Source organism: Anas platyrhynchos, chromosome 1, assembly GCF_047663525.1.
Source record: "Anas platyrhynchos isolate ZD024472 breed Pekin duck chromosome 1, IASCAAS_PekinDuck_T2T, whole genome shotgun sequence".
Classification (NCBI taxonomy): Eukaryota; Metazoa; Chordata; class Aves; order Anseriformes; family Anatidae; genus Anas; species Anas platyrhynchos.
Genome location: NC_092587.1, coordinates 44,226,334 through 44,243,016, shown reverse-complemented (window position 1 = coordinate 44,243,016; position 16,683 = coordinate 44,226,334). Strand labels below are relative to the sequence as shown.

At 42.2% G+C, this 16,683-nt stretch overlaps 2 protein-coding genes across 3 annotated transcripts; both read left to right on the top strand.

The window, feature by feature from the left end:
• Positions 1 to 4,044: 4,044 nt before the first annotated feature.
• On the top strand, positions 4,045 to 10,343 carry LOC101805222 (osteocalcin). The gene is made up of 4 exons (XM_005024562.6): positions 4,045 to 4,238; positions 6,094 to 6,129; positions 8,118 to 8,187; positions 9,588 to 10,343. Exons 1-4 carry the CDS (start codon positions 4,172 to 4,174, stop codon positions 9,715 to 9,717), a joined length of 303 nt encoding a protein of 100 aa, XP_005024619.1. The 5' UTR covers positions 4,045 to 4,171; the 3' UTR covers positions 9,718 to 10,343.
• A 483-nt stretch (positions 10,344 to 10,826) lies between these two features.
• Positions 10,827 to 16,263, top strand: ART4 (ADP-ribosyltransferase 4 (inactive) (Dombrock blood group)). Of its 2 annotated transcripts, none has more exons than XM_027452952.3 (3): positions 10,827 to 13,368; positions 14,556 to 15,282; positions 16,126 to 16,263. In XM_027452952.3, exons 1-3 carry the CDS (start codon positions 13,294 to 13,296, stop codon positions 16,215 to 16,217), a joined length of 894 nt encoding a protein of 297 aa, XP_027308753.1. In that variant the 5' UTR covers positions 10,827 to 13,293; the 3' UTR covers positions 16,218 to 16,263. The 2 variants fall into 2 exon arrangements, with proteins under 2 accessions (XP_027308753.1, XP_027308744.1); XM_027452943.3 differs by lacking the exon at positions 16,126 to 16,263 and having other exon boundaries at positions 10,827 to 12,576; positions 12,806 to 13,368; positions 14,556 to 15,398.
• Positions 16,264 to 16,683: the final 420 nt, after the last annotated feature.

Genomic DNA, 16,683 nt, shown 5'->3' with positions numbered 1-16,683 from the left:
TCTTCTCATGAGTCACAGTATTTTGGTGCATAATTTTTCACGAAGAAGCTAAGTTTCCTTATCACAGAATCTGGTGCCGATTATGGAAACAAGTCACCACCACATGATCACATGAGGTTTGTAATGATCTACTGTGGTTTTGCTCCAGGGTCTAAAATCGAGATGCACTTTTTGAAAACGAAATTTACACCATCTTTTCTCAGTTGGGTAAATAAAATTCAGAAGGTGTCTGTTTAATCTTAAAGGCAAAATTCAGTTGAGAGTTAGTGACAGAAAAAGCCTGTAAATGACATCTTACATGTATCTTTCCAGCTATCCTTTGGCTCTGGCATTTGGTGCTCCCATAGTGTGGTCCAGACTTAATTCATATTTCTGTTAGGAGTGCTGTTTTATCCCCTTTCTTCCACTTAGAATCATTCCAGACAACTTTATCATTAACCCTTTACTTTGAAATATTATATGAAAATTATTATTATTTTTATTTCTTCAGCTAAAGCCAAGATTGCAGGCATATATTCCCCTTGGCTCAGCACCTTGTTCTTGTTGTTAGAAAGTCAGCCTGAGGCAAACATATCTCCTTGTATACTCTTTCTCTCCCCTCTTGTGTCACTCTGAACCCAGGAGGCAGAGGAGATCTGAGAGCCAAAGCATCAGCAAGTGACAAAAGAGGGACTTGTATCTGAGGAGAGATGGGGCAAGTACTCTACCACATGGCTAGGAGACTGTGTGATGGCTGCAGCCCCACAGGAGGAAGGACTGGTGATAGTGGTGAGGGGCTGAAGGGAGGTAGTAGGGCTCCTCTCGGTAGCGCTGAGTCTTGCCACCTTGTCTGTCACCCCACTGGCACCAAGTAAGACAGCCTGACCCCATAGCTCTCACTCCTCTGCTCTGCTCTCTTTGCCTCTGAGGCAGAAGGATGCAGCCACAGCTCTTTGAACACCCATCGGTGTGGGTAGTTTAGGAGACATAAATCTTCTCTTTCAGCTTGGCACAGCTTGTTCCAGTATGCACATCTTCAGTTTTCCTCAGGGACCTGCAAATTAGAGAAGTGGGAAAGATTCATGGCACACTATCAAAGGCGATGAGATATAAAGTATCAAGCTGCTGACTATTCTATGAAATGAAGTCTAGAGCCAAATCTACCTTCCACATTAGAAACATGCATCTTTTCAGAAATACACTTCAAGGCTTTGCCAGCTTGGCAGATGAGTTTTTGGAAAGAAAACAGATTTATTTATTTGAAAACACTTCTGATAGGAAACTCCACCCTTAAAGTTGCTTAAGTTTTGTCCAAAGGAAAAAGTGAGAGAGAAATGAGGATAGGGAAAAAAAAAAAAAAAAAAAAAAAAAGCTGTACAGATTAGGTATTTTTGCACCCTCACTTGTTCTGCATGTTCCCAAGTAGGTGAATCTTATGAACACCAACCAAAGCAAAACTTTCATACCCTAACAGTCAACAAGTCTGCAGTGTCTGGGTTTAACTTGACACTGTCACACCACCAAAACAGAAGGATCAGCACTAGTGTTGTCTGTGTCTGTGTCCAGAAATATCTGGCAATTTCAACCGCTGGTTTACCAGGATAAATAATGAATAATAGCAGAGGTTTCAGAGGGATTTTGTTAATGTAAGCAATAACCAAACATGTCTAAGAGACTACATAATGATTAAAAAGCTTGGGAAAAGCTGGGAAGAGAAATAAGGCTGTTTGAATAATTAGAATTCTGGATTTATATTCTTTCATGCTCTCTTTTGGAAGCATGGCTTTCTTAGAATACCCAGTAGTTTAGTATATTTATTTATTTATAGCATGTTTCTTTTTAAGACACTTGTGCTGGATGTTTCTAGTATATGCATTCAATCTCTCCTGGACTGTAGAAAAGCTAAACATTTGTTTTTTAAACTTGAAATTTCTCTAATTTCTGTGTAAGATAAAAGAATGTTTCTGAGGATTGACTGAATCCCCAGTGGCTGTGAGCCTTTTAATTCCATAACCATTGGATGTCTCCCCTGTGTGGGAGGCCAAGGAGAACTGGATGTGAGGTGGAGGAAGATGTTATCCATGTGCTGTGTGCAGGACATAGTTTTGGAAACTTGGCTACTGGTTTTGGGGAATGTGGGGTTACTGGTAGACAGGCTGTAGAAGACGGTCACACAGTGAGGAGCAAGAGGAGGTTGAGTCATATTGTGTGTGAACAAAAGCACTGCCCATCATCTGACTCGATAAATAACATAAAACAGTACATTTGGTGATGAAGCTGAAATGGCTGTCACCATATCTGAGGACATACCCAAGGACTTAATTTAAATTTTAAGGCAGAGCTACAATACTCACTGAAATTAATAGATTCTGTATAATTCATATAAACTGGAAAAAAAAAAAAAGGCCCTCCACAACTTAAGTTTATGTTTGTCCTTTGAGTTTACATGTTTGGGGTTGGTTGGTTGGTTTGTTACCAGTGCTAAGAGCAGTGTGGGCTCTGGGTGCTCCTCATTGATGCTTCCACAGACAGGGACAGCAGTGATGCTTCCATGCATGCGGGACTTTGCAGACACCATCACTGCTAAAGGGAGCATGTTGAGATGAGCTGTCAGGGGCACAATCATACTTTTGGCCTTAATATACCAAGTATATTGGGTCTCTTGATATACCAAGTAACCACAGCCACCAAGTCCTGAAAAATAAAAGAACCCCGGAGTCTCAAGACTTATTTGATCTTGAGACAAGAGAGGCCAGACTCATAGCCTCCAAACTGGAAAGATTTACAGGGAGAAAAAAAAAAAGAAAGACACCCCCCTACTTCCCCAAACTAGCTTCCAAAGATCCCAATAATGTAAACATCTCAGCTCTCTGGAGTGGTTTCTTGAAACTGTCTGAAGTAAAAACCTACTGTATGTTTGCCCTATGCAAACCGTTTTATGGATGTCTTTTTCTTTAGGGAAGGGTAGGATGAGGGAAAAGAGTCACCATCAGGTTGTTTTATTTTATTTTCCACATGGGTAAGTCCCATGCACCACATGAAAGCAACTGCTCCACTTCAGGTTTTTCTGGTCTGTCCCCTGGCTTTCCTGCGAGAAGCTGAATGACTTCCATGTTTATAATAAAACTGATTTTTTACCCAGACGTTTTTCTTCAACAGACCTATTCAAAACCTCAGATAAAATCTTCTGGAAATGCCATGAGTCCTGAGATGGATGTCAAATAGCTCTGTGGAGAACAGTCAGACTTGCTAGTGTCATGATAAACACCGCCCTTGGCCAAGGGGCAGTTGAGCAGCTTGCTCCTGTTTATCTCTTAAACAAACTTTGTAGATGCAGGTCCTCAAGCTTGGTATGAGAGGTTGCTGAAGAAAGGAGTACTGTGGTGGCAGGGCAGCCCTGTTTTGGCAGCAGAACAGAATCTTGAAGGCTACAGTAACTGGAGTAAAACTTTTTACTTAATTATTTGTAAAATGAATATTAAAGTTAACACCTCTGAACATGATAACGAGCTCAATGAAGAACATGCTAAACACATATATGACTATAGCACTAGACCCAAATCATGATAAATGTCACTCCAGGGAGAAAAACAGTTAAGGTTAGGATATTAAATGGGAGTTAGTGTTAGGACAAAATGCTAGAGTTAGGAAAAAAAAGAAAAGTGGGTGGGAGTGGGTGGGAGAGAAGAAATTGTAGACCTGGAAGAGGCAGTTGACAGGCAATGCTTCTTTCTCCTCCACAAAGACAAGGAACACCTTCTTGGTAATCTCTGTGCTTTCAGCTTTTGGTGAGAAGTACCCAGTACAGCCGTTTGCTAGCACTGTTATATTAGCGCTATTGCACTCAGTGTGTTTATCAACAGCAATGCCAAATATGTTATATCTGTCACTTTAGTAAATATGTTCTACTTTGTGAAAATGTCTCAGTGAAAGTCCTCACCGAAGCTCTGAAACAGGCAAACGTTTGGCTCTGATAAGTCCCCTTTAATGCAACAGGCTGCCAGGACCTGATGTCTCCTGGCCCAAAGGACGGGCTTTGTTTTGGAGCTCAGACACAGGAACGCAAGCCAGAGCCCTGATCTCTCCAGGCTATCACAGAATATAAAGTGCTGCCTGAAAGCAAGCTCCAGAGAGCCACGGTATCCTCCAGGAACGCTCTGTGTGAAGGAAGAGTAGCGCAGCCAAAGACGACATGAGGAGTCTGCTGGCACTGCTCGTCTTGACTATGGCCCTGGCAGCGCTGTGCTGCTGTGAAAAAGGTAAGAGGATGCCTTCCTTAGGAAAGCTGCTGGAGCTGCAGCCCCCAGGGAGCCTCCCTCTACCCTGGGAGAGATTCAAGGTTTTGGGGGGAGGCAGCGCCGCGGGTCATTGCACAACCTCAGGTCTCTGAGGGGCAGCTGTAAATTAAAAACAGGGCTTGGGTTTAGGAAGCCTTATCTCCTACTGGGCGCTTTGTTCCACTGGTCAAAAAAATTAGGATTGCACCATTGCGTTGCAGCAGAGAATTCCAACTATTTTAACATGTTGAAGCTTTTAGGTGACCTGGCAAAGGTAGGCTGGATGCTCAGTTTGGAGTCACTGGGTAACCCAGCCCCGGGGTGAGCTGCAGGCAAGCGTTGTGTCAATCACAGTGAGGAGGATTTAGTACCTGCCAGCACTGGGGTGCCGTGGGATCGTGGAGATAGGCACTGAGTCAAGTCGTCACCTGAAGAAAAATGTAGGATGTGGAGAACTCTGGAGGGGAAAAACCTTGTATTGATGGTTAGAAAAACTGGAAGCCACCTCATTGAATAAAAACACAGGTGATTTAGCCATGGTGATTTTATAATCAAGAGACAGTAATGCAGTGACAACTCTTTATTTGAAGAGAGAGGGAAAGGACAAAAGATCAGGAACAGCAAGTGTTTTCTCCTGACAGCAGGAAAAGAGAAGCCAAGTAGGAAGGGGCCCTGTTTTTGCCTGCATTATCTCATTCAAAGTTAATTTTCATTAAGTCCCTGGCATCAGATACATGATTCAATACTGGCAAATATATTTCATGTATTTTGTTTGATCTGTGTTTTCCCTCTGTCGGTCTCTTGTTCACTTTCTCGCTCTTGAGTGTATCTCTATGTTTTTTTTTTGTTGTTTGTTTTTGGTTTTCCCAGTTGTTATGTTCCAGATTGCTTAATAACTTTGGAGGAACTTCTAATTTTTATTTTTGTTTTTGAAATCCAAGGAATGTATACATTGCTTAAAAATAGAACTACACACATCCCTTCTCACAAAGTCTTTGTTTAAGCAGAGTTGTTATTTTTTGGTCTCCACAGTCCTCTTTCTGCCCATGAGTATGCTTATGCCAAGGAGCTGGTGACTTGGATGGAACAAACACTGTTGAAGAAAAATATGGTTAAAGACCGGAAGAAAAAAAATAATTGTGAAACAGTCCAGTGTGGGAAAGCCAAGATGAAGAGGAGACCTAACATTTCTCTTAGATGACGTGTTGCTTGGGTTTTTGCAGACAGCATTAAAAATTAACTTTAGAAATGAAAACAGAAATACATTGTGTAAATCTATTGTTGTTTAGGGGAGAGGGAAGGAGGTCATTGGTGAGCCAGATACTCCAACCCTAGGCTGCAAAGCTGTGAGGGTAGAGTTTTTCTTAATTTTCACCTCTATTTCTCTTCCCTATTAACAGCTTGTGATTTCTTCCTAGAGTCAGGGAAAGCACTCTTTCAAAAGAGAGAGGAGATGCTCAGCTATCTTCTGATTCTGTCCAAATCTGGGATTTTGCTCAAATGGTCCCTGAGCTCCAACTGTCTCTGCTCTTAGCAAGGGTAGGGAGGAAGAAAAAAGAAGGTCTTCCTCCAGCTTCCACAGTAGTTGTATGGTTATTGTGTCATTTGACCTTGTTTAGAGAAGTTGAATTTAAATGAATCCAGGCATAATGAGTGAATTTTGTGGTGGAGAAATACATCCCTGAATTTTGGATGTTGATAAAACTCTTTCTGGGAAGGACAGACCTTCTGGAAAAGGGGGGAGCTGGATCCATTCAATAGAAAGAGGGATTCAGGTAGAGAGTGGACCAGAAGAGCAGATGTCACATGCAAACTCTCCTGTCTGTCTGTCTTACAGATCCCGAAGACCCCTCAGGACCTCCCAGCGCTGCCAGTGAGTATATTGTTGTAATGAGTCTTAGCTCCATTCCCCTGCATCCACCTCTCTTCTTCCCTTTGATGAGTTGAAGGGATGAACAAGAACTATGTTGACTCCCTCTAATTGCTCCCCTTCTGCTCCCTCAGTACCGCCACCCCTGAGGTGCAGGAGCACGTGCAGCAAATGGAGGGGCTGCCTTTCACAGCCATGGGGCGGGAGGCACAAGAGGGGTCAGCCTCGCTGTACTGGCAAGGGAATATCACTCTGGCTGTGCTAGAACCATAGCCTCTATCTCCACAACCCTTGAGGCAAGACATGAGCCCTGCAGGTTGTTAGAGGCTGGTTGCACCTCCCCTCCATGACACAGGGTGATGTGGATGGAGTAATATGACTGGTCTCCCTGCTTCTCTGATCTGCCCTCAGGGACCCCTCCAAAGGGACTGCTGTGTCCCCAGCCTCTCAAGAGATCAGAACCTGTCCGAGGGTTTCCAAGCACTGTTTTTTGGGGGATCTGCTGCTCAGCCAGGCTAGTGCGTAGGATCACAGAGAAGAAAGGTTTAATACCTGAAAGCAAGTCCCTTATTTGGCTGCAGCTGAGGATTGTAGTCCCTCCTCTGTCAGGTTGCCTAGTACATGGAGATTTGCATGCCTTGGGATGTCCACAGGTTTCACGGCAAGCTGATCCTGACAGAAATCTGCATGGAAAATCCCCCTTGATCTTCTCTGTCCCTCCTTTTTTACACCTTGAAGGATAACATTGCTGCTGGTGAGCATGAAAGCTGGTATTTCTCCAGTGAGCCAATAAAAACATCATTTGGGAAAGAGAGAAAAAAAAAGCACACACAAAAAGAGTGTTCAGGGAAAGGCGGTGATTTCTGACAAGTCATTAATTGGTAGTTTCTGTGCAGTCAATATTTGGATCCTGAGTAAACCCAGCGTGCTGGTGAGGGGACACGTCTCACCAGCTAAGCAGAAACAAACATCCCACAGTGTTGGAAGGGCACAAAATCCACCGTCTCTTAGAAATTGCACTCCCTCAGTGACACTGATAGTTTCCCAGTTTCTCTGCTGAAACATGCTGGTGTGCAGCTGCTGGAGTTGCCAGTGTGCCAGCATTCACGCACACCTCTGCGGTTGTGGGCCCATCTGACAGAGAGAGGCTGTGCTGTGCTCAGTCCTGGCTGGGGACAGTGAGGTGGCTTTAGCTCCTGCTTGTGGGGTGCTCCACAACCCTCCTTTGTTTGCACAGCCACAAATCCAAGGAGGCAAATAAGAAATTTGTGCTGACAAGGTGTGTTAGTAGAGACCAGGGGTGAATGCTGACATGGCAAAAAGACCTCTCATGTTCTCCAGGTGCCCGAACACTGGGATGTGCATGTCCTGGGTGTATTTCTCCCGGTGTAACATTTACTTTTGTTATTTCATACCTTTCACTTTCCATGGAACTGTGCACATGTGAGCATCAGCAGTTCCATGTGCTGTTTGTAGCTTATGGCTAATTACAGGTATTTCAAGGTCTGGTGCCTCCTGTCCCACATCACTCGGTCTGAGGCAGGTTATAGAAAGCAAGCCAAGACTGAAGTTAGCTGCACTAGGGAGACAGGATGCCATTCCCTTCATTTTCTCCTTATTCATATCTTATTCTGTCATGAATTTGACTTCTGTAAATTTGCTATGGACTCATATAAAGGTTGAATTAGGTGATCTTAGAGATCTTTTCCAACCTAAATAATTGTATGATTCTATGATATTATGCTACATGATAAGGGAATGAAGTTTAAGACAGAAGAGCCCTTGTTCCATGTAGACAGGCAGGTTGGGGTGAAGAGTGAGCCCACTTGTCAAATCTTGGAGTAGACAGTGGGGTAGGGCAGGTAGGACTGGCTGCAGAAGTTACCTCCTTATGAAGAAATAAAACAGTCCATTTTCAAAGTGTAGACTGATCTCTGATTTCTGTAGTCAATGGTCCTGCATCTCTAACCTGCTGCATTCTCTCTTGGTAGGCATCAAGATTAAAAAGGAAGTTGCCAATGCCTTTGTGAAGAGGCAGAAGAGATCTGACTTTTACGAACGGTAATGATGCATGAGTCAGGCTGAGAGCTGGACTCTGGACCTGTTCTGAAGAGGGGGTGGGAAGGTGGGGGGCCATGGCAAAGTATTCATCATTTGCCACACATCTACACATCATGTATAGAAACAAAAAAGTATTAAGAGACCGACAGTGATAGATAAATGGCTTTTTTTTTTTTTTTTTTTTTTTTTTTCCCCTTTCTCATAAATATCCTTTTGGGAGCTTATAGCTAGACTTTGTTATTCCTTCCCATGGAGGACAGTACTAGCTTTCTGGGCTAGCCATGGGGACAACAGGGTACAAGTTAGAAGCTGCTTAAACCTACAGGGACATTAGATCCAAATTCCAGGATAATGAGCATCACAGAGTCCTGGTCACTACCTCTACCTCCATACAAAAGAAGCACAGCTCTGTTGTAGTGATTAAGCTAAATCTGAAGCTGCAGGTCCTATATCCATTTGTGCAGAAATTCTAGGCACAAAGATTTGGAGAAATCCTGGATATAAACACTTGGAGAAATTTGAGCTCATCCAAGAATATTCTTCACATGTTTCCTAGAAGTTGTTAAGCTGCTGTCTCATGTAGGCCCGTGTCAAAAAGAATTATTATTTGATCTGTCTTGGACTGGAAAGATGATGTAGTTTTTAGATGATAGAAAAGTGGGAGGTCCCATCTGTAGAGAAGAGGATCAGTGTATGGTAGCAGGGGAACTGAATGATGTTGAAACCTGGAATGATTAAAAAAAAAAAAGAAATTCAGAAGTAGCAACTCTGCTGACTACACTGACCGCCCCCTTACAGGTGGGTCATCATAAAAGTAGCTTCTGCTACAAGAAACTACTGTGTAGCTGAGACTAAAAAATTTGGGCTTGCTCAGTATGGCAGGACAAGAACTGTGAGGGGAAAGGGTTGCTGTCTACAATAGAAGTGAGGATGATGAGGGAAAACTGCTTATACTAAGGGAAAAGAGTATCTAGTGGGAAAATGAGCAGAAACTGGGCACAAATAAAGGTAAAAAAGAAATAATAAAACAAATTAATTATAAAATAAATAATAACTTTTTTTTTTTTTTTTTTTTTTTTAATAATAATAATAAAAAAATAAATTGCCAGATAGCTGAGGAATGAGGTTGGGGCCAAAAAACAACCAAACAAAAAAATACTAATTGCTTCTATGGTCTCATTTCCTGATAAAACTTCAAGAGCTGTTGCTTTAAGATGGGTTCAATTCCAACTTCCCTCAGCATTTCTCAAGGAGGTCTATCCCCATGTAAGTAGGTATCTAACTCACAATGAGAAGTACCCTGGGGAATCACTCTTCTCCTGCTGGTATGGGGCTATGAAACCTCTCCAACTCCATTGACTGAATATGCAGAACAGCATCTTTCTCTCTGTCCACTCCAGGTACTTTATGCATTACAAAACCCCAATGGAGCAGATGCATGAGCGTTGTGAAAGCTACCCTCCTTGTGATTATCTGTCTGACCAAATAGGATTTTTCATGGCCTACAACCATTTCTTTGGGAGATACTAAGGATGGGATGATCACTTTGTTCATCTGGCTTAGGACCACTCTGAACCTCTCAGCAGGAAGAAGGTTGTGGGTGGGAAGGAGGGAAGATAGACTGGGACCTTCTTCAATTGTCTTCCTAGCCAGCTGAAAAAAACAAGGCAATAGTTATCCCACTTCTCTAGGTTGCATTATCTTTATTGCTTTCATGAAAAATGTTTCTATTCAATTGACTTTCATGGTATTTTCACTGTTGAGAAGACTGTCTTACCTGTTTCCCTTGTAAATGCTCTTACATAGCCAGAAATCGTGTCTCAGTACACTGCTCTGATTATTCTGTCACAAAATCTGCCTGTATTGCATCAATGTTTAAATCTGAAAAAGTGTGTTTGAGGAGTCCTTTTGGATGAGCCTTTCCATTTGTATGCTACAATCAATGACCATGAAAAGTGAATTGGAAATCTCTTCTTGTTTTTGCTACAACTGATTTCCAGTGAAACTGGATATACCCAAGCAGAAACAACAAATCTGTTCCTCTGATGCTTTAGCATTGATGCTTGAATCTAAATGTGTTAAAAGAGCTCTCAAAAGAAACAAATAAACAACAAAAAATAAACTTTATGAAATAAAAATAAAGCATTTCAATAGTGGATTGAAGTTGGGCCAACATTTTGTTTATACAAGGCAGTTTGTATCTCTCTCTCTCTGATGTATATACATATATAACATATACATGTGCATATATATATAGTCTTCCATCTGCACTACTTGTTCTGTCTCCCAGTATGAATATTGCATGTCAGCAACTTTCTGCACAGCTTCTCTTGACGTGGTCTGTCATCTTGCATTCCCTGAGAGGTAGATGGCAGATCCCATCTGCAACAATAGGGACTGCTGAACCACAGGAGACTGAGGAAGACCAAATCTCTCTGTTTCCATGTAATCTGGTGCAGCCGTTCCCAGCTACTGACTGCAATAAATACTGCTTACATAAAGCAGGTTGGTGTGCTGCTTCTCTCTGTTCCTCTGTATGACCTATATCTGCAGTTAAAGAGATGTCCAGAAGATAAAGACTGCTCTTGTTGACCCTGAAGAGCAGGATCCAGATACATGAGGCTTCCTTCTCCCCTCCTGTGCTCCAAAGTGAATCAGCAGTGACTACACTGAAGTTCAGATCACGATTCCGGTACACTGACAGTAAGGGAGAGGAGAACCAAGCTTTTCCTGATTCACCATCTACTGAGTTCAGCATTTCTCTAGATGACCTTGCCCCAGTGCTGATGTGTGTGTGACAGCCTTCATTTGGCAAGCCGTCATGACTTGCATTGGCTATACTGACCTTGGCCAAGGAGAAAACATTAATAATTACCCCTGCTTGTCTCGGTCAAGTACCTGAGGCTGATTCCTCTTTTAGCATAAACTGATGGAGCTTCACTGCTCACAACAAGACTCAACTCTGAATGACATCTATTAAAAATGAACAAAGTGCTCATTGAAAGCAGTGTTAGACACTGGAACAGGCTGCCCAGGGAAGTGGTGGAGTCACCATCCCTGGAAGTCTTTAAAAGACGTTTAGATGTAGAGCTTAGGGATATGGTTTAGTGGGGACTGTTAGCGTTAGGTCAGAGGTTGGACTCGATGATCTTGAGGTCTCTTTCAACCTAGAAATTCTGTAATTCTGTGAAAATTTTCATCAGGAAGATTAGTAGAGATTAATGAGCTCTTAATATCTGCTGTACTAATGTTAGGGCTCGTTGTTTTTGTATAGTTTTGTTTGTTAAAATTATCCTGTGTGTATTTGCATCTTTCTGTTTTATATTTGTATCTTCCTGTTGATATTTATCTATCTATCTATTTATTTATTTATTCTGGGAAGGCGAACATTAAGGCCTTGGTCCTGTAATCTGTTCTGTGTCACCAGATCTTTATATAGGCTGAAGTCAGAATGGCCTTTGGAGAGCTGAGTGTACAATTCAGATTACAAATATAATGCTGGATTGAAGGAACTCGATTTTCACCTGCTCAAGGTACATTTAAATGCCATTACACATCCTCTGCTGCCATCTTATGGCCATTGTATTTATGGTCATGAGACAGTACCCTACGTTACTTTTGAAGGATTTTAAAATGCAAAGCCAGTGAGTGGGTTTCCTTCCTCATTCACTTCATAATGCATCATATGCTAAAAGGACAGGAAAAAAAAAAAGTCAAGAGACATGATCTGCAACTGAATTATATCCATTTGGACTGATAGCAACTCTCACATTCTAGAGTGGCTGTTTTTCCTGACTGAATTTACCACTGGAGCCTTTCACAGTTGTTAGCTATTTTTTATCTCTACATAAACAAGAGAGGAGGTTCCTCTGAATAAATTCACAACCCTTTCTCTGCACTCACTTTGCCAGTTGAAGAACTGCTTTCTGAAGTACAGCCCAAAGTGATGGGGCAATTCCAAGGAGAAGTGGATAGGCTGAGTTTCTCTCTTTGTATCATCCTTCATGTTCAACTTTTGCATCATCTTTCATGTCATTGTATGTCACCAGTGGCTGCAGATACTGTCACTCACTCAGAATCAGAATCAGTTAGTGCAGTGTTATAGATCATGTTTAGGCAACCCAGTATGAGACCTTTCTGTCATCCCTCATGCTATTTCAGCAAATGCTCTCTGTCCACAGAAAACAAGCAGCTGCACAGGTGCTGCCTTTCCCATGGAATCACACTATGACTGCAGGTGCCCCTCTTCAAAATCTCTCTGACCAACCTATCACTAGCAGGTAATGAAAAGCAAGCTTCAATGCTCTGTGTCACAGAATGAGGCCCTGATGACTCCTTTTTGCTGTTTTTCTGTGCAGAAATATTGTCAGAGGCCATGGGTCTTTGCATGTGAGTAGCTCGTTGCCCTTTGATTGGAAGAATAACTGGAAAGTGGCCAGTAGAGAGGGATTAGTCTTGGTGTAGAATATGGATTTATGCCCTTATTCTGAGTATATCCATTTAAACAGTTCAACAAGGGGCCACTCTGTAGTGATACGAATGGAGGATTGGTAGCACACTATTAGGAACTGGGAGGAACTAAGGAGGAGTGTGACAGTTATGTTATCTCTGCTTCCAGATGGGATCCCAACCTACCATGTATTTCTGTGTTGGCTTTATCAGAGCTCAGCACTTCATTAAGGGGACTTTTTAAGCTCTTAGGAAGGGAGTACTCTCCACCTCATCTTCACATACAGTCCTCAGGAAAGAACTCCCTTAGACTTATCCAAGTCAGAGTTTTCTTCCTCTTTGCAAGAACAAGAGTGCAAGATACCTTAGAATTAAAAGCAATATCAAGGCAAAGGACATCTACACCAACTAAAGTTGGAGTGAAGAAACAACTCATAAGGTCTCAATGCTTCTAGGCCCTTTCCTATGGATTATGGCTCCACTTTTACCTGTGTAGATTGATTAATGACCTCTGAATTGCTTTAAGAATCTACCAAACAATCTTTGGTTGAAGAATTGTCACAAAAATGTGAGTGCAAATTAGAAACTTCAGAATTCAAGAAAAAAGGAAAAGAAACAGATGCAGGTGTTCTCTGCTTCAGCTCAACGTTCTTTATAATGTCTTGGGTGGACTCTAGGATGTCAGTACATCTGCTGGCCAGCCTTCTGTTGCTGATCTCCTTGCAAAGACTGGTAAGAGGGGTAAACATTGTACTTTGTTTGAAATGGTGAAATCACTTATCCCACTGAAATAAAAACTTTTTTTTTTTTAAATAAATGTTAAGTATGATTTTTTTAAGGAGCATTGGATTGGGTCTCATAGAACTGTTCCTCTCCTTTTCCAGCCTGTTTCATCTGAGACTCTGACAACAGCAGTGTGTTGTTGGATAGGCAGTGACCATATTGCTCTATTCCTTGAAAGTGTCTTTTAGCTCCCCCTCAAAGAAATTACAGTACCGTGAAGAAATAAAATGAATTCCTCTATAGTTTATGGGCCATTCTAACTTCAGAGAAAGCTGCCAATTTAGTTATGTGTCTAGGATGAATACTTGAGATGAAGTGAGTATCTACTTGCAGAGTTCAGCTATCAACTGGCTATAGTACTTGACTAGCCCACTAAGAGATCAAAAAGGGAAAAGAGCTGTCATCAAACATACCATTTCTTAGGTGTTATTGCACAGGGTTTTTATTAATTAAAAATATTACAAAAATAAAATTAGTGTGGTGTTTCACAGATTATATTATAAATTATTTTCCTCTTATAACATCCTTCTATTTAAATCCTTACTTTTTTTTTTTTTTTAATGTTTATTTACATGACAAGTCCAGCTGGCCTTGTTGAAAGAAACTGGATAAGTAAAAGTCCTGGCACAGTACTACTGTATTGTCTTTGTTGAACATTATGCTCTGGAGCCAGAACATGTCCGAGAGGTATTATAAGACAGAAAGAAGAAATTCACCCCTGAGATGTGTGTAGGCTTCACCACCCCAGAATACTGTCTTGTTCATTCTTTCTCTCTTCAAAACCACTTAATATTCATAAACAGAATATTAAATACATGGATTATGGGTCAGTCTTATTGTCCCTATCCCCTTGCTCTCTGAAGTTTTTAATGTATCTTCTGAAGTTTTTAATGACTGCCATAAAATAAGAACTCTAGCATTCTGGTTGGCATTTGCCTGAGGTGGGGTTTTGACCTGCTGTTGCTCAGCAAGGGCTTGTTGAAGATGCCTGCCTGGTGTGTTTTTTTGTGCCAGTATTGAAAAAAAGTAAAAGAGGTGGTAGGGAAAAACCTGTCTTGCATCTACAGATATACATAAAAAAATCATAATTCTGATGCTAGCCTTCATTTGTTTTTTTGTTTTTTTTTGATTTGCAGTCTGTGTCCCAACTTATGATGGATATGGCTCTACATTCCTTTGACGATCAGTACCTGGGGTGCAGAGAGCAGGTGATGGAAGAACTGGAGAGAGGAGACTATTTCCATAAGGAAATAGCTGCTAATAAAAACTATTTCAGTCTTTGGAAGAAGGCTCAGGAGGCTTTGTTAAAGAGCCCTGTAGGTCTCTTAAGGGAAATGCAGGAGAGTCACGCCATAGTCCTCATGGCTTACACCATGAATTCTTCCCTGCACTCTCAGCTGAACTGGGCCACATCCACAGCAGGAAGCTCTCCAGAGCAGTACAGACACAACTTCAGTTTCAAATATTTTCACTTTTACCTAACGACTGCTATCCAGATAGTGAAGCAATGGCAGAGCAGCAAGGAGAACATGAGGAAACATAAGTGCTACCGAGTGCATAGGGGTGTAAAAGACTTACATATTGAAGCCATGGTAGGCAGAAGAGTGCGATTTGGCCGTTTCACCTCTACATCTCGCCTCTGGAATGAAGCCCAGAAGTTTGGAAATGAAACTTTGTTCACAGTGACAACTTGCCTGGGAGCAGCTCTGCAAGGCTTTTCTTACTACACATCTGAGAAGGAAGTCCTCATTCCCCCTTATGAGGTGTTCATTGTCAAAAACTTCTTCCGGACAGAGTATGGCAACCGGCTGCACCTGCATTCTGTGGGGAATTTCAGCAAGTACCACTGCCAGCTCTTGGAAGGTACTGCATATCGTCCCTTTGGGCAGGTGGGATGCAGAACAGTCTGTTCTCAAGTACCCCAATCAGCCCTCATCAGCTGTACCTATACAGGGCCACACACAAGGTCCAATCTGTAGCCTACCTCCTGTGTTTGCTTGTGAGAGCCTCATGACCCAGTTTTCCCCCATTTGTCATGAAACCTGTGAGGCCCTACAGCTCACTGATGATTAATCCACCCGCTACCTAACAGATCTCAGGGTTCTTTTCGGCGTCCACTTATCCCATCTACCATTGCAAGGATGTTGCAGGATACATGTGCTGGGACCCCAGCATCCCTATTGCAATGGCAGATGAGATTTGCGGGCAGCCTGAATTCAGGTATTATTCTGGTGGCTTGCAAGGCAGCTACACTGCAGGGCTCAGGATTACACTGGACTTTGATCCACCACTATTCCAGCAAGCTCAGGTAAATATAAACAAAACTACTGCTGCTTTAGTCCTGTTCTCTATCCTGTGGCAGAAGAGAGGAGAGGTGCTGATTGGAAAAGCACATTCTGTCAGTTTCTTGGCTACAGAGATAACTATTCTGTGCTGGAAGACCACATTAGGTCTGTTCCACAGCTCTGTTCTTCTAAGAGTCCTCCACCAATATGGGACACCTGCTTTTGTCTGTTTGGAAAACAGTGTGTCAGTTCAACCTCTGTGTACAAAACAATCATTCAGGAATGAGAATTTTTGCCCTAAGCCAGAATAGTAGGTAGACTGGAGAAGGTGTCTCTTTGGGGCAAATGCTGTGTTAGCAAGGGCAGGAAGCTCTGATCAGATAAAGGAGCCTAAATGACTGCTCTCTTCACTTTTTTTCAGCTTCAAGAATCAAGAACAGTGGTTCTACTGCCTCTGCCTCTGCTGTTCTTCCTGGTGTAGTTGGAGTTTTCTTGTGCTTGGCTAAGCAATGACTGATTCTCCAGCTACATCCAGATGTATACATTTGATTATCAAGACAGAAAAATAGACAGGAAATCAGTCACTGGAGTTACAGTTGTTTGAGAAGGTTCATCACTTCCTTTGCTTTCAGCTGCAGCTCTCCAGATGAAACTGGGTCATTCAGCCTAGCTCATCAAAGCAGACACTCCCTGGACTCATTCAGACAGAAGGGCATTTATCTATGGCCTTAATGAAGAGCAGGGCGGTGACACCATTCACTGTAGATAGTTTGTCCCTTAGGCATTCAGGAAAGACACACACGACTTTAACAACATCTTTACAGATCTCTTAGTAACTTTGTTTTTAGTGAGAGAGCATCTGGTTGTGTGATGGACAAGGCACCGTGGTGGTAGACTGTGGTGGGTAAGTGTGCTTCCTTACATATCTCCTATAAGTGCTGTGTCCCGGGAGACAGCCAAGGCTATGGCAGCAGCACAG

Coding starts and splice junctions, on each gene's coding strand:
- LOC101805222 (XM_005024562.6), top strand. CDS start 4,172: ATGAGGAGTCTGCTGGCACTGCTCGTCTTGACTATGGCCCTGGCAGCG. Junction 4,239..6,093: donor GCTGTGCTGCTGTGAAAAAG/GTAAGAGGATGC, acceptor TCTGTCTTACAG/ATCCCGAAGACCCCTCAGGA. Junction 8,188..9,587: donor AGATCTGACTTTTACGAACG/GTAATGATGCAT, acceptor TGTCCACTCCAG/GTACTTTATGCATTACAAAA.
- ART4 (XM_027452943.3), top strand. CDS start 13,294: ATGTCTTGGGTGGACTCTAGGATGTCAGTACATCTGCTGGCCAGCCTT. Junction 13,369..14,555: donor TGATCTCCTTGCAAAGACTG/GTAAGAGGGGTA, acceptor TTTGATTTGCAG/TCTGTGTCCCAACTTATGAT.